General features: G+C 44.5%; 1 protein-coding gene and 4 long non-coding RNA genes across 5 annotated transcripts; 4 read left to right on the top strand and 1 right to left on the bottom strand.

The window, feature by feature from the left end:
• The first annotated feature begins 7323 nt into the window (after nt 1-7323).
• On the top strand, nt 7324-8479 carry lncRNA:CR44080 (long non-coding RNA:CR44080). The gene is made up of 2 exons (NR_073719.1): nt 7324-7409; nt 7472-8479. It is a non-coding gene; the product is annotated as a long non-coding RNA:CR44080 (long non-coding RNA).
• A 1520-nt stretch (nt 8480-9999) lies between these two features.
• Nucleotides 10000-10853, bottom strand: CG15425 (uncharacterized protein). Its single transcript, NM_134976.2, has 2 exons — nt 10252-10853; nt 10000-10192 (listed from the first exon to the last, which is right to left on the bottom strand). Exons 1-2 carry the CDS (start codon nt 10773-10775, stop codon nt 10099-10101), a joined length of 618 nt encoding a protein of 205 aa, NP_608820.1. The 5' UTR covers nt 10776-10853; the 3' UTR covers nt 10000-10098.
• Nucleotides 10854-11129: 276 nt separating this feature from the next.
• lncRNA:CR45296 (long non-coding RNA:CR45296) lies at nt 11130-11627 on the top strand. Its single transcript, NR_124068.1, has one exon. It is a non-coding gene; the product is annotated as a long non-coding RNA:CR45296 (long non-coding RNA).
• Nucleotides 11628-11905: 278 nt separating this feature from the next.
• lncRNA:CR45295 (long non-coding RNA:CR45295) lies at nt 11906-12293 on the top strand. The gene has a single exon (NR_124067.1). It is a non-coding gene; the product is annotated as a long non-coding RNA:CR45295 (long non-coding RNA).
• A 46-nt stretch (nt 12294-12339) lies between these two features.
• lncRNA:CR45294 (long non-coding RNA:CR45294) lies at nt 12340-12705 on the top strand. The gene has a single exon (NR_124066.1). It is a non-coding gene; the product is annotated as a long non-coding RNA:CR45294 (long non-coding RNA).
• The last annotated feature ends 4206 nt before the right edge of the window (nt 12706-16911 follow it).

Genomic DNA, 16911 nt, shown 5'->3' with positions numbered 1-16911 from the left:
TTCACTTGGCGCAAATTCGCACATTTATCTTATGCAAGCCAGAAGAAATAGCGAAAGAGAACCAATTCTATTACAGCTGCTGGCATGGATTCCGAATTCTATAGCCATGGCACACAAAGTGTCCACGGACACGGCTAGGACTTGGACTCGGACTACGACTCGGACTCCTTTGGCCCCGGCGAATGTGGGCAGTTTGCCACTTGCACCCGTGTGACACAGGATACAGAGGACCACTCGCCGGGCCACCCACCGAATATACTATTTCATTTGCATTTCGTATAAGTCACATGGCTACGTGACCCACATGCACAAGACTCCCGGCTCGGGCCGTTGCGAGTTTTTGCCAATAACAGACTACAAACGAGTTCAGACGAGGCGACTGGATGGGGTTGGTGGTCTGTTGGGTCCTGGAGTCTGGGCCTTGGGCACGAGGGCTATTGTGCAAAGACAAGCACAAATTTGTATAAATTTTCAATAAATTACATCAAATCAAGCTGCAAGCACTTGAAAACTACCAGACACGTGTTACTCGACGAGGAGGCGACTCCGTGTGCGGAACGAGATTAGAGTTACTTACCCGGGGGGTTTAACCCTGAAAGAAAATGCTTGGGGTGCCAAATCATTGGAAATCCATTAATTATAGCTCAACGAGTCTTTGAGAATGAAATGAAAATATTTATATACTAAAATATAAAGTTATACTTTGAAAAAAGGATTCAAAATCATTCGGAATCATTTAAAAGTATTAAAACTTATGCCAGCCCTTAATTGGTCAGCTTACAGCATTTATATAAATGCAAAGCCCTTGTATAACAATCCAAAGTCAGAAAACAACATCCTGTACGATTTTTTGGTGTGCACCTTCCGTCCCCACATCCTTCAGCCCCCCACATCCCACACCCACACACAGAAGGGAGTGGAGTGTATTAAAAATGTGCCAATGTGCACGGAGCGAAGCACTTTGGTTGCAAATTTGTTTGCCAGGCCTTTCGGGCAAGGGCGAATTTCAGAGAACGTTATGCATATGAGCCGCCTGGATGGCATGGCAAAAGGGTTGCTTTTGGCCGTGTAAGAGGCTTAGGCCTGTCCAACTCAACCCGATCGACAGATAGTGCACGTATCGTGGTCGTGGCATTGGTCTTGCTATTGGTATTGGTATAGGTATTGGATTGGAGTCCTTCGATTTGCAGTGCGGACCCAGTCAATGTATCTCAATTGCCATGTGGCAGGGCCTCTCATCTGGACTCGAAAGCCACGCCGTTTGACAAAGATTAATTCTAGTGTAGCACTCTCGAATGATGGCCTGCAGGAGGAGCCTCGCATCATGGCGATACCCTCTCACGGCACTCGACTGAGGAGCTGACCCCTGACCCCTGACCCGCAGAAACACATCAGCTCCAGCCAACGACGCCACAAAAGCGTAACGACAAAAACATCATCAGCAGTCAGGAGAAAAGCGAGTCGACTCGAAAAAAAAGGCGAAAAACGAAACGAAAAAAAGAAGACCGGGAAAAACCGCTCAGTATCTGTGTGTGAAATTTGGCACTGAAACCGTGTTGCACTGGAAAAATTTAAATTAGACCGCCATAAAACGGAATGTACGGGTCATGTTGCTTAAGAATCGGATATGGTGTTGCTAATGCTGATGTTGGAATGTTAAAAAGGAAGCCAAGCGCTTTGGAATGTCTTTGAAGTTATGTAAGAGTATTCACTTTTTTTTGTCTTGCCTTTAAATGGAAATAACAACCATCATAGAATGTTGTGTATTTCGCAATGGTAAATAAAGTGATGGCGCAGGGGGGCATTTGAAACAGAAAACCATGCGGAATTTTACAGTATCAAATGTATTACATTTCTGACAAATATAACAATATATTTATTTTTAAGCATTCAATTGGCATTTCAAATAAATTTCTATCTTACCTATTTTGTGGAAGTGGAATGGTGTATATCAAATAACTTGTTTTTATTTGTAGTAAAGTATTTGGCTCAGTGTGGTGTAGCTCGCTCCGGGTCCTGACAGCCATAACAATCTGCAGTTTTTTGCCGCTGATTCTTCGCACTGGCCTTCCGAAACGGAGAGAGTGTAAAGGAGGACCGTGTGCGGTCGACATCAGCGAAAGACAAACTCAAAACTTATTTACACTGAGCCAGACATACGGACATACACACTCATTCCATTTACAATGCATTTTGGCATGACCGCAGCATAAAAATTTGTAAAGAGCCCCTCGACGGGGCTCCCAAAAACCTGAAACCCCATTCTATCCCCTAACCCAACGAAAGCAAAACTGGGATCGCAAGCGAGGCTTTGGAATAGATGTTGGCCAACAGAAGCAGAAGCAAAGGCAGCCGAGGCAAATGCGCAAAAAATGCAAAGGGGAAATGAATAAAAGGCCGGAAGCAATATGCATTTCCGCTGCCAGAAAAATGTAAGCACTTTCCACTTGCCAGCAGGACGAAAGCATGAAAGGACGAAAAGATGGTGGCTGGCTGGGAAACAGTGTGAACTAGGAGCACTGAAAAGTGCAACTGGAAAAACTCAACCCGCTGACTTGGCAGAAGCGGTAGAAAACAGGAGCTACCGCTGCCATGTTTATGAATGACTGTGTGTGTGCTGCTTTCTCTTTTGCTTTCGCCGCTTATCCCACCCCCTGGCAAGGATTCCCCAAGCTGAGCAGCCACTCTCTAATATACTAAACCGGTAAATATAACCAAAAAACTGTTTTAAATTTTTGAATTCTGCACTGCAAGGACCTCCTGGCAGTGCGTCAAACGTCCAAAAGGAACAGGAGACTTGCAGACTAACAGTCTACACAGAAATATATTGAGAGTAAGTTATATAAATAGTATGCACGACTTGAACATGACTCTCTAGATTAACTTCGCACTATTCACTAATAGAAGATACTTTATTTTCAGTGTAGATGAGCTCAAGCCATTTTCGGGTGGCTTTTAACTTTATTAAAATAGATGAAAGTGGGCAGAGCCGGCTGAGCTGGCTGGAGGAGCACTTTGCCGGAATTGTTAATACAAAAAGTGGGGGATCTCGTGGAGATGGCGACGCCAGTGCAACAAAAGATTTACAGCGTCCACAATGGGAACGAGCAAATGGTCGAGTATGGGCGAATGTAGTGCAGTTGACACACAAATGAATCAATCGGAATTTGGGATTCCAATACGGCCGGAATGCGGGTCAAAACCGAAGGCAGAACGGCCAACTGGAAAAGTTTACCAAGCCAGCTCCCCCAGGCAAAGACGTCTTTGGCCTGCTCCACTTTCGGCGACTCGAAATTGAATTATTAATTCTGAAATAATGCTCAAATAGAAGTCGATAAGCCAAGTAGTGAAATGGCAGCTAAGCTACACCAAATGCCGCACAATCGTGCGGGGTGCACACACAGCACCGGGACTCCTTTTTCCTTTTTCGCTCTCCGAGGCGAAGGAGCCAAGCATCCTGGCCAAGGCGATACCTAAAAGCATGTCGATATTAGGCAAGATAAATTGAAAATGAATTGCGAAGTTGGGATTGGGGATTGAAGAGGATTGGGTGCCTGAGAAGTCAGTCGAAAATTGCCGCATAGAAATAAACATCCAGCCAACATTTAACGCAGGATATAGACCACGACTGTGGCTACGGGTACGGTTACGGTTACGGGTACGGCTACTGTTACGGGTCCAAGTCAAAGTCGGAGTCGATGTCGACGGCATTAAGTCAGTGGAATGGCAGTGGCGAAGGCATCGGGTGAATTGAATGAAGCGGAAACGGAAAGCAAGCTAATGAATGAAGCACAACGAACCAAATGAATGGCAGGGTCCTGGGCTTGAGTCTGGGTTTTGGGGTCTGGGCCACAGGACCACAGGACGTCAGGACGTCAGGACGACAGGACGACACGCTTCGCTGGATTCGGTGGAAATGGCTTGTTGCGGTTTGGCTGCTCTCATAAAACGACCTTCACAGCTTATACACAAATGAATATTTGTATTTTGGCAACGACACTAACAACGAGTCGAAGACAATGGAAATTTTCGCCTTAGCCACTGGGCGAACTACACTGCTAAAAAAAACAGATTGATGGTTTTCCATTCAATTTATAGATGTTGCTCAACACAACTCGAATATACAATTTCGAGACCATTTTTTCTCCAGGTGCCATGTAGAAGGAGGACATGGGTTTGAGATGCTGGGCCAGCACACAATTGCCACGTTTTCCGGCTTTGTGCGGGTTTGTTTTCGACTGGACCCATCCAGCACCATCGACCATTGAGAATCTACCATTGAGCATTGCCGCCTACCCACGTCACACTTCAGATAAGAGCCTTTGCATATTAGCCCCGCTTTTGGGGCCGAAAACCAGTTGCCAGTTGGCCAACAGCAAGCGACAGGATATCTGGCAGGATATCGTTCATTAGAGCACTAGAAGTTGGCTCGCAGACGAGGCAAATGAACTGTTACCGTCCCATCATGGATGCCGAAGCATTTGTTTAACAACGCCCCAACCCCTGAAAAGTGGCCCAGAGATCAAACACAAATCACTCGCTGAGTAATCGCCGCGACAGTAATGAAAATGACTTCCATTCCACTCTGAACTCGGCCAGCAAAGTTTTGCACTTAACTTTGATTGTAAGTTTGTTGTGGTTGCTGAAACAAACTCATGCCCCTCCACTCCTTCATCTATTGTAGAACAAATAACAGGCCCCGGGCAATTTTTTGATTTTTGGCTTCTGATTTTATATGATTTTGGCCTTTGTGATGATGGAGGAGGCACCATGCAAATAAATTTCATCCGACTCCACGGCATGGGCCCAATTAAATTTTCAGCTGCGCCTGTGAATAGAGGGAAAGTTTTCAGCACAACTTTTGCGTAATGAAAACAAATTATGCTTAATAGAAAGTTGCTGGATTGGAAATGGTTTAGGGTTTAGGCTTAGGTTAAGTTAACAATGAGGGATTGTTTGCCGTTGTGAGGGGGATTCTATAAAGGGGATTAGCATGGCACCATTTCGATCATATAATCGTGTACGACTCCGTATCCGTATATTTATACAAAAATCTCCATCAAGAGATGGCTTTAATTCCACCGCCGATGACTTCCTTCTGGAATCTTAAGAAAATTGCAATTTGCCAACTCCCTTATCGGATCCGTGGAGGAACATTTGCCTTTATTGACTCCATATTTCTTTATTTTGTGACTGCGTTGCACTTTACGGCTGCCAGCGGGCAGAACGGACGGGTTTTATACGATTTTCTTGTCATTCGGCCTGGTTTATGTCCTCCTCGTATGCATGCGAGTATTTCCCGGCCGTACGTGTGTTTGCTTTATGGGGGAAACACAATCATGCATATTTCCCAGGCCTCCAATGTACATATTTTGGTCGAGTTTACGCACTTTATTAACATATACTCAGCCGAAAGGACATCTTGGTGGAATCGGCGACGTGGGCGGGATATGGGACATAAAAAAATGAATCTGCTGGTTGCTCGATCCTTGGAATTTAATATAAAAGGCACAATGATAATATTATAAAATGCTTAAACAGAATATTGAAATGAGCGCAGGGAAACGATTCACTTTATTGCGAAATTCCCAGCTTACGAGAGGGTTGGCAGCTGATGTCCCATTCAATCATTTTCATCTTCCGTCTCTGGGAAGATACATAAGTCTTTATAATTGACGCATGAAGGTCAGCACAAGTCGAGATCCTGACTTAGAGACATTGAACCCTACTCAAGTCACCCGACACTCGCATCCATTTCATCAGATTCAAAGGCTTAAAGAGATTTGAAATACTTGTATCATGTCTCGCTGCATTCAGCTGGACTTTAATTAACTGACTGCATGCATCATAAAGAGAAGAAAATACATTTTGCAGTTTAATTAAAATTTCAGACCAAAGACCAAGACACTTCGCAAATGCAAAAAGCAAACAAACCATGGAGTAAACAAGCCATGGAGCCATTGAGAAATAACTGGGTAACGTTGGCATCGATGATATTTCTGCCGAACGGAGGGAGGGCCACGCAGAGTGTCAATAACAATTTACACTTGAGACGATATCTCAATATTGTTGCACGCCAGCAACAGGACAACAAAAGCAATCAACTGGATGCTGGGCTTTCGAGAGCAACAGGACAACAGGACAAAGGGACAACTGGACAACTGAACAACTGAACAACTAGACACAATGCCGCTGACGGTGGCGGTGTGGGGGTCACTACTTGTTTATTTACCCGGCAACACGCAGCTGCTACCCCAAGTGACCAGGATAACCAACCACGGAGCCATCTGTCGCCACCAGTCAGCGCCACTTCCTTTTATTCCCAGCTTTCATGCTCAAGGAAGGCCTCTAAATCAAGGTAAACAACACGAGGAGCAACAGGAACATGGTATCAGCCATCAAACAGCAGAGATTAGCAGCTGTCTAAATAATTCCATCATGCAGAACTTCGCGGAGAGTAAACATCTGGTCAACCTCCTGGAATAAATATAAAATATTGAGTAAAATGGGGGATCTGAGTATGAGATATGAATACTGGCAAACCTTCGTTTGGGACATCAAATCAAATGCTTGCACATTTCATGTTTGATACAATCATTACTCTCAAAAGCCAAGATTACACTCAGTCCAAAAAAAAAAAATAAATAAATACAAGACAGTAACTCGGGTGAGAAATCAACTTTGGGGCAAGTTAAACAAAACTCAAAAGACAGTGCAAGATTTCAGCTCTCAAGAAACAAACGTTGAAACACGCCCCATATGAAGGACTCGAGCAAATAGCGAGTTTCGCTGGGGGGATAAGGATGATTGTGGATTGTAAGTCCTGCCCAATGAGCAGTACTCATTCGCTGGGCAAACACGATTACTTTTGAACACTCCTGCTAAGCTTTAAGTGGACACACATTTGGCCAAAATAAACACACTCTGAGTGGACGGCTAGCGAATCTTTTGGAGATTGGGGCCATCCAACTGGTCATCTCCAAGTCCCAGGCCAAAAGGCTCTGGCACTCCAGCTCGAAATGGAGCAACCTCTCGAGGATCCTTTTCCATCCAAGCTCCTTGGGCATTTATGCCAATTAGCTCTTGTAAATGCTAATTAGCAGCCGGAGCAAGAGTCACAGTCGCAGCGCGGAGGACAGCTGATAAATTAGCCATGAATATTCAGCGGCCACGCGCAGCGTTATTTTCCACAAAATTAAATTATACATTTTTAAGTTGCCCAACCCAAAAGTGCAAAATGAACGAGAGCCTATGGTTTGGTCGCTCTGAAATTAATGTCTACACTGGCGAAAAATTTAGTTTTCAAAAGAAATCAATCAAAAGTGTATCTACAGTATATAAAACAACGCCACAAATATGGTATAATAATTAGAAATCCTTCTCAATTAGTTCCACATTTTTTGCAGAGTGTAAGCGGAACCCTCTCATTATTATCCACTCCAATATTTACCCTGTCGTCTTTGCGTTCCAGCTCCCGATTATGATGGTCCCCCGGGCAAGTTGGCCAAGCCTTTGGCTGTAGCCATTGACGAGTACATTCGCTCGGGTCAAAAGTTAGCTGGCAATGTTCCGGCAAATGTATTGCGCAAAACGGCGTGGAATTGCCTTTAAAAACGCATCAAATTATGCCGGAGGAGAGGCATCCACTCCGGAATGGAGCTGCCCCTTCAAATTGGTGCACACAAAGCTCCGGCGGATGGCGGAATGGAAAATGGAAAATGGGTGGTCTAGTTGGCTACTTGGCGTATTTACCAGACGCTTAACCGACTTTCCGCACGCACGGGACTCTGGAAAAATATATTGGCAGTGCGGCAGTGCTCCAGCTTCAGCTCCACTCCGCTGGCAAAAGTGCTCCACAATGGCACTCGTTCAGACAATGTTAAATGCGCGCTCGTTGCGAGCTGTCTGTCAACTTGGCTCAAGTGGCCCCAGTCCCCCAATTCACCAAAGCCCCCAATCTCTGGCCAATAGCTTCTCCTCGCCAGCCACTCGATCGATTCCCGCCTCTGACAGCGACACAATGCGGATGTGGACGCGGATGCGGCCGAGGAAGCGGAGTGCACTTGTCGCCATCATTGACATCAATGCATCGCAGCTGGCTTTTTAGCTGTCGCTCCCAATGAGCAGCAATGAGGGGCAAAGGACTAAGGACGCAGGACGAAGTGGGTGGTGTTGGCCAAACACTTTGGCATAATTTCCAGCGAATAACTAATGGGCGTGGCTAGCGCATTTGGTACCCACTACCCGCCACGGATACCCTCTTCATTCAGAGCACTGGTCTACAAAAAGAAAAACATCATGGACCATAGGCCACGTCAAAATCAGATTTTTTGCTCATTTTACATTTAGCGTACAATGGGCATAATTACTCGATTGGTTCATTGGCCTTCTGTAATTCTGTATATACTGTATATGACCTTAATCTTATCATTTGAATGCAACATTATTAATATTAAAGATTTATTGGCCAGCTCTGCGGAAACAAAAGAAATTACTGGCATATCCAATTAAATACACTTTAATTCGAAAACAATTCCTTTTGACCTGCGAATAATAAGCTTGTTTTCCGAACGAAATGCTAGATTTTTTTCTCTCTGCAGACGGCAGTCATGCCGTGTCATATTGAAAGCAGCTTTTACTGTCCGAGCAGGCTCAAAAACCCTTTATGCAATCTGCATACAGGCGAACAGATTTCTTTGTGCGAGAATTGATTGCATATTACGTATACGTAATGCGGCAAAAGCGCCATTTCTGCCATTCCTGTTTTTTCTTTTTTTTTTTTTATCGAGCACACGCACAGCAGTCTCATCAATAACTAAAGCCGACAGCTTCCCCCCTTCCATTCGTACCGAAGGTGAAAAGTGGGCGGGGCAAGGAGAAGATGGAGGCGGAGGCGAAGGTGTTGGCGGTTATGGAAGTGGGCGTGGCAGCCAAGTTGTTAGCACGCTCGACTGATATTATTTTTTGCTCCTTTATGAATTATTCGCAAACGCATTGATTCGCGTTGCCAGCCAAAGGCAACACAACCAAGGAAGCAGGATTCCTTGGCGAAGGCGTCTTGCTGTGAAATTTTCATTTGGGTTTTATTTACGTTCAATCGAGTTTTCGCGAAATTAGTTAAGTTTAGCGTGAATTTTATTATGCCCGATGGTGGATGGTGAACTGTGCCCCCGAGTGAGCAAACTTCTTAATTAAAAGATTTGCCCACTGATTGGCTGTTTGCCAAAGGTGAAAGGCAAGGTAGGAATTTATATTCAATTTGTTAAATGCATTCGAGTGCCATTGTCTGCGGCGATAATTGCCAGGTTTTGAAACTCTGCGGTTGACTGGCTTGCCGGATGAACTGCGGCCACCAGTTGGTGACCCCGACGGATCAGAGCCACCCACTCAGCCAAACTCACACCTGGCCAAACAATTCCTGGCCATAAATCTCATTTCATTTTTGCACTGTGAGCGCCAAATAAATTCATAGATATGAGCCAACCGAATGACCCCAACTGACCATTCGACATTGCACTTTGAACGAATTTATTTACGGCAGTTGTTAGTTTTACGAGAGCCTCTCCACACAAAATGTAGCTGCTGTGCTCTATGCAATCCAACACAGAGTTGAACACAGTTTACTAATGCAATTTCGAAATTTAATTTGAGCCACAGCTCTGGAATCTCCATTTAAATCAATGTTGATGTTTGCCTTTGAGGCCATTTAAATGTGCAAGGTGAGGATGAAGCGCTGAAGCGAAGGAGTTTGTTCATTAGACAGCGTTTGCAATTTAAGGACTTAAGTTTCATAACTAGATTACCCAAAACGCACAAACGAAGCTATAAAATTACGTTTAATTAAATTTACCTAAAGCTAAAACGGAAATGTCAATAACAATAACCAATCACTGGATTTCATCTCGATGGCATATTGATACAGTGGAATTTAGTTATTAGTTGGCTTAAATAATAATCTATATTTTGTTATCCGATTCACGATTAATTTTAACATGGATTCCATAAAAAAGTCAAAAATATTTATTCCAAATTTACAACTGAATCAATTGACCTTCTTATAGTATTAAACAGTTTGACATGGTGGTTTCCACCTTTTTTTTATGAGCTCTTGATTTTCAGCTGGTTAAAGTTGAACTTACTCATGTACGTGGGACCAAGTTTGGTACTGGGGATTCGACAGGGTCCCCGTTTGCTAAAAAAAAGATGAAGGATATGGGATTGGGGCTTACAGTATGTCCTTTTTCAACTTACCAAGCACTATGAAATTGGCTCAGACTCTCGTTCGCCTCGAACCTGGCCTTCTCTGCCTTGCTTAGGAACTGGCTCGACCTGTGGCAGTGGCACCTGTTCTTCAGCAAGGATCTCAATTGAGAGTGTTCTCGACAACACCGACCACCCTGTCGTACGACCTCAGTAAGCATTTTCGTCAGCAATTCCTCCAAAACCTTTTCCGCGCTGGGTGGATTGCGCAAATTGGGATTCACGTACTGCATCACCTGGTTGACCGTCCTCTCGTAATCCACCGGAAGTCCTGTATTCCGATCCATGCGAAATAGCCTGGGGATCTTTGTTTTTATTTTCGGCTTGGTCTGGACCACTGTCCTGCGCCAGATTCGCTGGCTAGGAGGCACGGTTGATTGTTTTGGACGAGGACGAGTTGCATTGAATCTGTTTTTTAAGTAAAACTGCTGCTGCGGATCTGTTCTGGGCACTTTACGGCCAGTAATCTTTTTCTTGGTCACAATTTTGGCACGAGCTCGCCGTGTGGAATTCATAATGGTCTATGTGATTATTTTTAAATGAATTTTGTTTTATCACAAGTTGATTTTTCCTAATACCAAATGTTTGCTAAACTGATACTGAGAAAGCATACACAAAGCCGGCTGCATATGTAGAAATATTAATATTTTTCTCCGTGTTTTTTAAGGATTTACAACTACGTGTTTCTGCTCGTATTAAATATTTATTGGAAGGAACTGCCGCTGCAAGCAGATGCAACTACTATTTAACTGCTCACGTTAGCTGAATGTCGGGAACATGATTACAATTGCCGTGCCAGATTTATGATTTCATTGCCCAGCACGCACACGACTGTTTCAGACTTGCATAAGTTGTGAGTCGATGTGGCCACAGCCCAACTTAACTTTTGAAACAATGTCAAATACAATAAACGTGTGTGTGTGTGTGTGGAGTGTTAACCGCATTGTTTGAATGCAGCGCTGGCGAACAATGTACATTGCACATGCAGGAGCACAGGGATGTAACATGCAGTACATAAGTACGCAGATATGTACGTATAAATTATGCGAGATACGGGTTGGTTGGTTGGTTGGTTGGCCCACAAACTTGTCACACCCACACGAGCGCGTACAATAACAAATAGTGGCACACTCAGTTGGATTGCAAAAGACGCAGCAGAAATAGAACAAAAGCAATATAATTAATCATCGAAGAGCAGGCCAAGCAGAAACAGCATGCTGTTGAGGCAGCAGTCGAGCAGTAGGAACAGACACACAGAAACTGAAACAGAAGCAGAAACAGCATCCCGCCATCAGGATCACATCTAGAATTAGAGCCCTCCCTCGTGGCAAGTCTTGGAAGGACATTTGCGGGGCAAATATTGTTGCAACATTGCTAACAACATAATTCACATTAACAGCTTGCCGAGTCGAGTGGCAAATGCTCTGCTGCAGTTGCGCATTTATTTCGAATGAAAGGTAATACATTTCAAATGAAATAATGATTACCCATACCATTGTTATGTCAGCAGTTTGTTACTTAAATCGAAAGAAATATGAATCTTGGTCCTCTATTCCGGATTATTTCGAACTACTCAACTACTAAGTATTGAAATGCAATTTTGAAGGTAAAAAACAGAAACCTCAAAATTAGATAACCGAATGAAATTTATTTCTTGGTCTGGATATAATATGACCAACACTAGTTGATCCTGGCCGAAATGAAGAGTACCAATGAGACACACTTGCCTTTGGCACGGGGGCGTTGCCCAGATAGGCGTGGCACTCGGCTGGGTATTGTATATGTTGCAGCTAGATGCACTGCTGATACAGCCGACTATCTGCAACTGCAACACTGTTTGCAATCAATTATGCCGGATGGGTGATAGCCACCAATGCCAGACGCATGCCCACATGATGCAGTGTGCAGCTGTCAGGAGTCGGAAGACCATCATCGATGGCAGGCGAACCATAAAGATCCGATTCCATTCGATTTGGAGCACTCAGGATTTTATCCCGGACTAAGTTCATTTAGGGACGGGTGTACGCAACGTGAAATTGAAAAGCATAAATGTCATTTTCTATAACAAACGTCAAATTTGATTTTTTTTTTAAAGCAGCGAACACACAGACAAAGGCGGGCGGGAAATTTCTATAGCCAAGGAAATGACTTCACACCTTCAACCCTCGGCAAAGTTGAAGAGAAAGGAATGGATCAAATATAGATTTATGTGTTTCATGTCAAAATAAATGGATTTTACATGTTGCCACAAAGCGTTCCTTGCTCGCTCGCCGACTGAATCCTTGCGTCACAGGACGTGAGGGCGCAGCGCCAGGACGATGATGGCGACAACAACAAGGACAACAACGACGGTGACAAACAGCAACAACAATGAAAATATAACGTGGCATTAAAATGTCATTTCATACTCATACAAACAAGCTCATATAACGCTCCCTTTTTGTTGGAAATGTCGGGGGTAGCGAAATATTAAGTTAATATGTTTGATCTGGTGGGGGAACGGGGAATGGCTCCGCTTTGATCCCTTGAAATTTAGCAAAGTGCAGACAGGATATTGGCAGCTGCTTGCAGCCACACAGGATATTAAAGCCATAAAGATGAAATATTTGAGCGCGTTCACTGCCAGCAATCAGGTGTGATCCATATCCATCCGCACCCGAATCCGAAGCTAGACAAATTCTTCCAGCAATGGGGATTATTCAAATTATTTCCCACTTCTCGAATCTGACAGCCCGCCAAAGTCACCTCAGCTCGAAGTCATAGCCTCGAAACCTGGCACGTCTATTTGTGTTTGTTCTCCCGAATCCCGCTGCCTACTCTCCTTCCACTCCAGAGTGACACATGATGCCATGTCATATAATTTATCAGCGCATTTTTGGCATTCAGCTTGCGTCCTGACATTGCTCTGAAAGGCCAACAACAGTGCCACCCAAGTGGCACAAGGCCTGCCCCATATATGAGAGTATGCACAGACAGCAATCGGAGGATTTTAATCCAGATCTTAAAATTATTTTCTATCTAAACAACTAGATAGGTAAAAGCCATGTTGTTCTTTAAGCCGCATTACTGGAATATCTTAAATGCAATATTAAGCCGGATTCTATATTGCAGAATCTACATTTTTCTCAGTGCCGCAGCGGCATCGCCAGCTCCCTTGAGCTTTGTTTTCGCTTCTCTTCTTTTCTTTCTGCTTTTCATTTTGATAAATATATGGAGGGCAGAATCTATCATTTCGCGTGTCGCATAAATAAATACATCAAGAGGCACCACCCAACCCACTCACGCTCATCCATCCTTCTTCCTTCGGTTCAGAGGGCAAAGGGGAATTGCACACAAACTGTTAATCAACGGCAAATGGGAAATCCCCCAACCCAAGTCTGCTCCAGTTGTTGTTGCTTTTACTGGGCGTTGGGGAGTTGGCAATTTGTTTAGTCGTTAAACTTTTTTAGCGTTTCGTTATTTAATGCAAATTGATGATAACGGGCAACGCGCTAATGAGTATACGAGTATGTATACCGGTTTGATGGGAGTTGGCCCAGCATGGAGGCTGGAGTCGTTCGTAACCCATTCTTTGGCCACACCCTAAATAGAATGTACCAATTTTCGAGCACAGGCGCAGCATAAATATCCAACATCCTCAAACTCGTTGGTTGTGTATACAAATTTAATGAATGTTCCCGTTTTCGGTAATAAATAATCAACAAGCGTTCCAGGAGCTCGACACTGTAAAAAAAGAAAATCGAGTGCCTATCTGCCAAAACATAGAAATGTTTTATAGCTCATCCACATATTTTTTCTCTGTGCTCACACATAAATAACACACACAATTGGCGCATTTGTGGTCGTTGTTTCGTCTTTTCTGGTGCGACACCTTTTATGTGTCCGGGGAGCTCCAGTTTGTTAAATGAAATTCGTTAAAAGTCCTGCCAAAGGAGTGGAAAAGCCCCGCAGCCAGCAGCTGGCATTGCCGCGAGCACTTTTCCTACGTTTCGGTTACGTGTGCAGTCAATTCCACTCGGCTGCCCATTGAAAAGTTTTGCACTTGGCTGCACAAAGGACATGGAGTGGTGGTGACGACGGGGGGGGGGGGCAGGGGGGCAGAGGGCACCGCCAACATCAAGGCCACCAAAAAAAAGGGGTACTTAGTGGGCCTTAGTCGTGCGTAGTCTTCGTGCTGAAACTAAACACTAAACATCGTAATACAACTGTGACAAAAACCTCCTCCTCTTCGAGCGATATAATAATTTATGTAGCATGTTGGAAACATTGTTGCACAACTTCATTTCCATTTCCGCACTTTTTCCTTGAACTTTGTCGCTTATTGAACGAAAAGACATAAGGAAAATATGCACAGCGAACGGAATTACCATGCAACTTTGTCGTATCCGACGATATCTCGAAAAAGCTGAGGGTCCGAATCCCCACGAGCCAGACACAAACCCAGTCCATTTCCTTGACTACCGTAAACACTCGATAGCCAAGACCACGTCCATTACAACAGCCGATGATGCGGTGGGGGCTCTCGAATCGTTGGGGAGCTGTAGGCAATGGAGAAATGGGGTAGATGACCACCGGACGGCGGTGATATGACCGCAAAAACCAATACGAATGCCAGGACGATTCGATTTAATGGAAAATCGACCGCAGAAACAGCAACAACTTAAGCGATTCAGAAATTGCAACACACATTGCTGCCTTCGAAACTCCCACCACCCACTGCCCCTCGAATGCTCCGCAGCTGACACACTTTTGGGACACTTACACACACACACACACACACACTCGACCGAGAATCCGGCGTTACGGGCCACGCAATTAGGGGGCTTAACCACTGGACGACGGGCCTTGAACTGCGCTGTATGCCATATGCTATCCACTATACGCTATCCGCTATCTGCAGCTGAAGTATGTGGCCGCCCATCGACGATATATTGAAACTTGAGAGCATTTAGCGAACGCCGGACCAGCGGAATCCAAAGCGAACCGCGCGCCGCAATTACGCCGGAATCGGTATTCGTATTAATGCGAGGGATGGGCAAATGTTTTCAAACGGATATGGATGAATTAAGGAATGACAATTACCTTTCTAAAAACCTACCTACTAAGACTAGGAATACTTCACTCACGCCACTAACTCTACGATTATTGGTATACATATATTTCCCCAATCCTAACCACTTCTTTTCGATCCACCCTCGCCATTATATGCCCTGACAATCGTCTGAGCTAGGCAGCTGTAATAAAGGAGAGGAAACAAAACTGGTTGGTGGTGGGTCAGGGACTGGTGTAGTGGACGACTTGTCGCCGATGCCATCGAAAACAGAAGTTCTGCGATTAAGCCAAACGAAAAGAGCACAAACACAAGTCCTGGGTTTTGCCATTGCTTTGCTGCCTCCTGTTCCTGTTCCTGCAAACCAATTCAAGTGTTCCGTGAAATGAATCGAAAATTGACATTCGATTTGCAAGACCATTGCACATAGCACTGCCTGTCGCCAGTCTCCGGTCTCGAATCGCGAATCGCAAATGGCGCGGGTGGGCGTGGTCGCGGTCGTTCGGCGATTAAAGCCCAGTTTTTGCGGTTGGAAACCGGCACGAACGGAGGAGCCTTAAAGTCAGCAGACCAGCTGAGAGTATGCAATTAATTCTGCAATTGCATGTGAAGTGCACATAAAACGATGGCATTCGAATTCGCAGTAACATTCCATATGCACGACGGGAACAATTAAGCACCTGACCAGGCTCAGTTTTCATTTCCACGAATCCAACTGAGCTACATACACGGGAAATAAATAGGCATAAAATGGTATCAATTAGTTCCTTTTTCATGTTTCAAACTGCAGACTTCTAGCCGCATTTTCTGCTGATTTTAAAATTCTTTCTATGGATAATGCCAAAATAGTTAACAAATCAAAATTGGTATATAATCGATACAGTGCATAGAGACTCGTTTAATCAACCTTTGAACTCTCATCTTCCCATTTGCATGACGAATGAGTGAGCTACTCTGCCATCCGATGCTTTCAAAATTGAATTCGAGGTGAGTCGATGATACGGATGATACGATGCAGCACCTCCGGTGCCTTCTAAGTTGGCTGAAATGCTAAATGATGGCAATTAAAGCGGCCCCAACATGATGCAGAACTGCCTCGTTGCGCGCCACAATTATTCAGATCTGTAGATTCCGCCGGATTCTCTGGCCTCCTAATGAGACTGCCGCAATGCTGAGTCTGCTGTCGCCGGGCGCAGCTCATTAAATATTTAATTGCGAAATTAAAAGAGTGTGCCAGCGCAGCAGAATACGTGCGACAGCCAGGACTCTACTATCTTGTCAGGCCGAAATGTGCAATTGCAGCTAAAAGCCAGCGACAACGGCAATTACTATCACAAATGCTTATTAAAATTGCTTTTACAAGTTGTTAATTTCATAACACCGCCTTTTATGTGTGGGCATGGGTACGGAATGCGAGGGGCATTGGGCGCAGGATGAACTTTATCGGCGCCAAAGTTCCAGTTCATGCAAATAATTCCCACGACCCGCCACCAGCAACTCATCCTTTCATCCTTGACCTCGGTGAATGGCGAATGGCGCCTAGACCTGTAATACACTCATCCAAGTCCAGGTCCTTATTGATCGCTTGCGGTTGTGCACAA

This window comes from Drosophila melanogaster, chromosome 2L (assembly GCF_000001215.4).
Source record: "Drosophila melanogaster chromosome 2L".
Classification (NCBI taxonomy): Eukaryota; Metazoa; Arthropoda; class Insecta; order Diptera; family Drosophilidae; genus Drosophila; species Drosophila melanogaster.
This window is presented reverse-complemented; position numbering and strand designations above follow the sequence as displayed.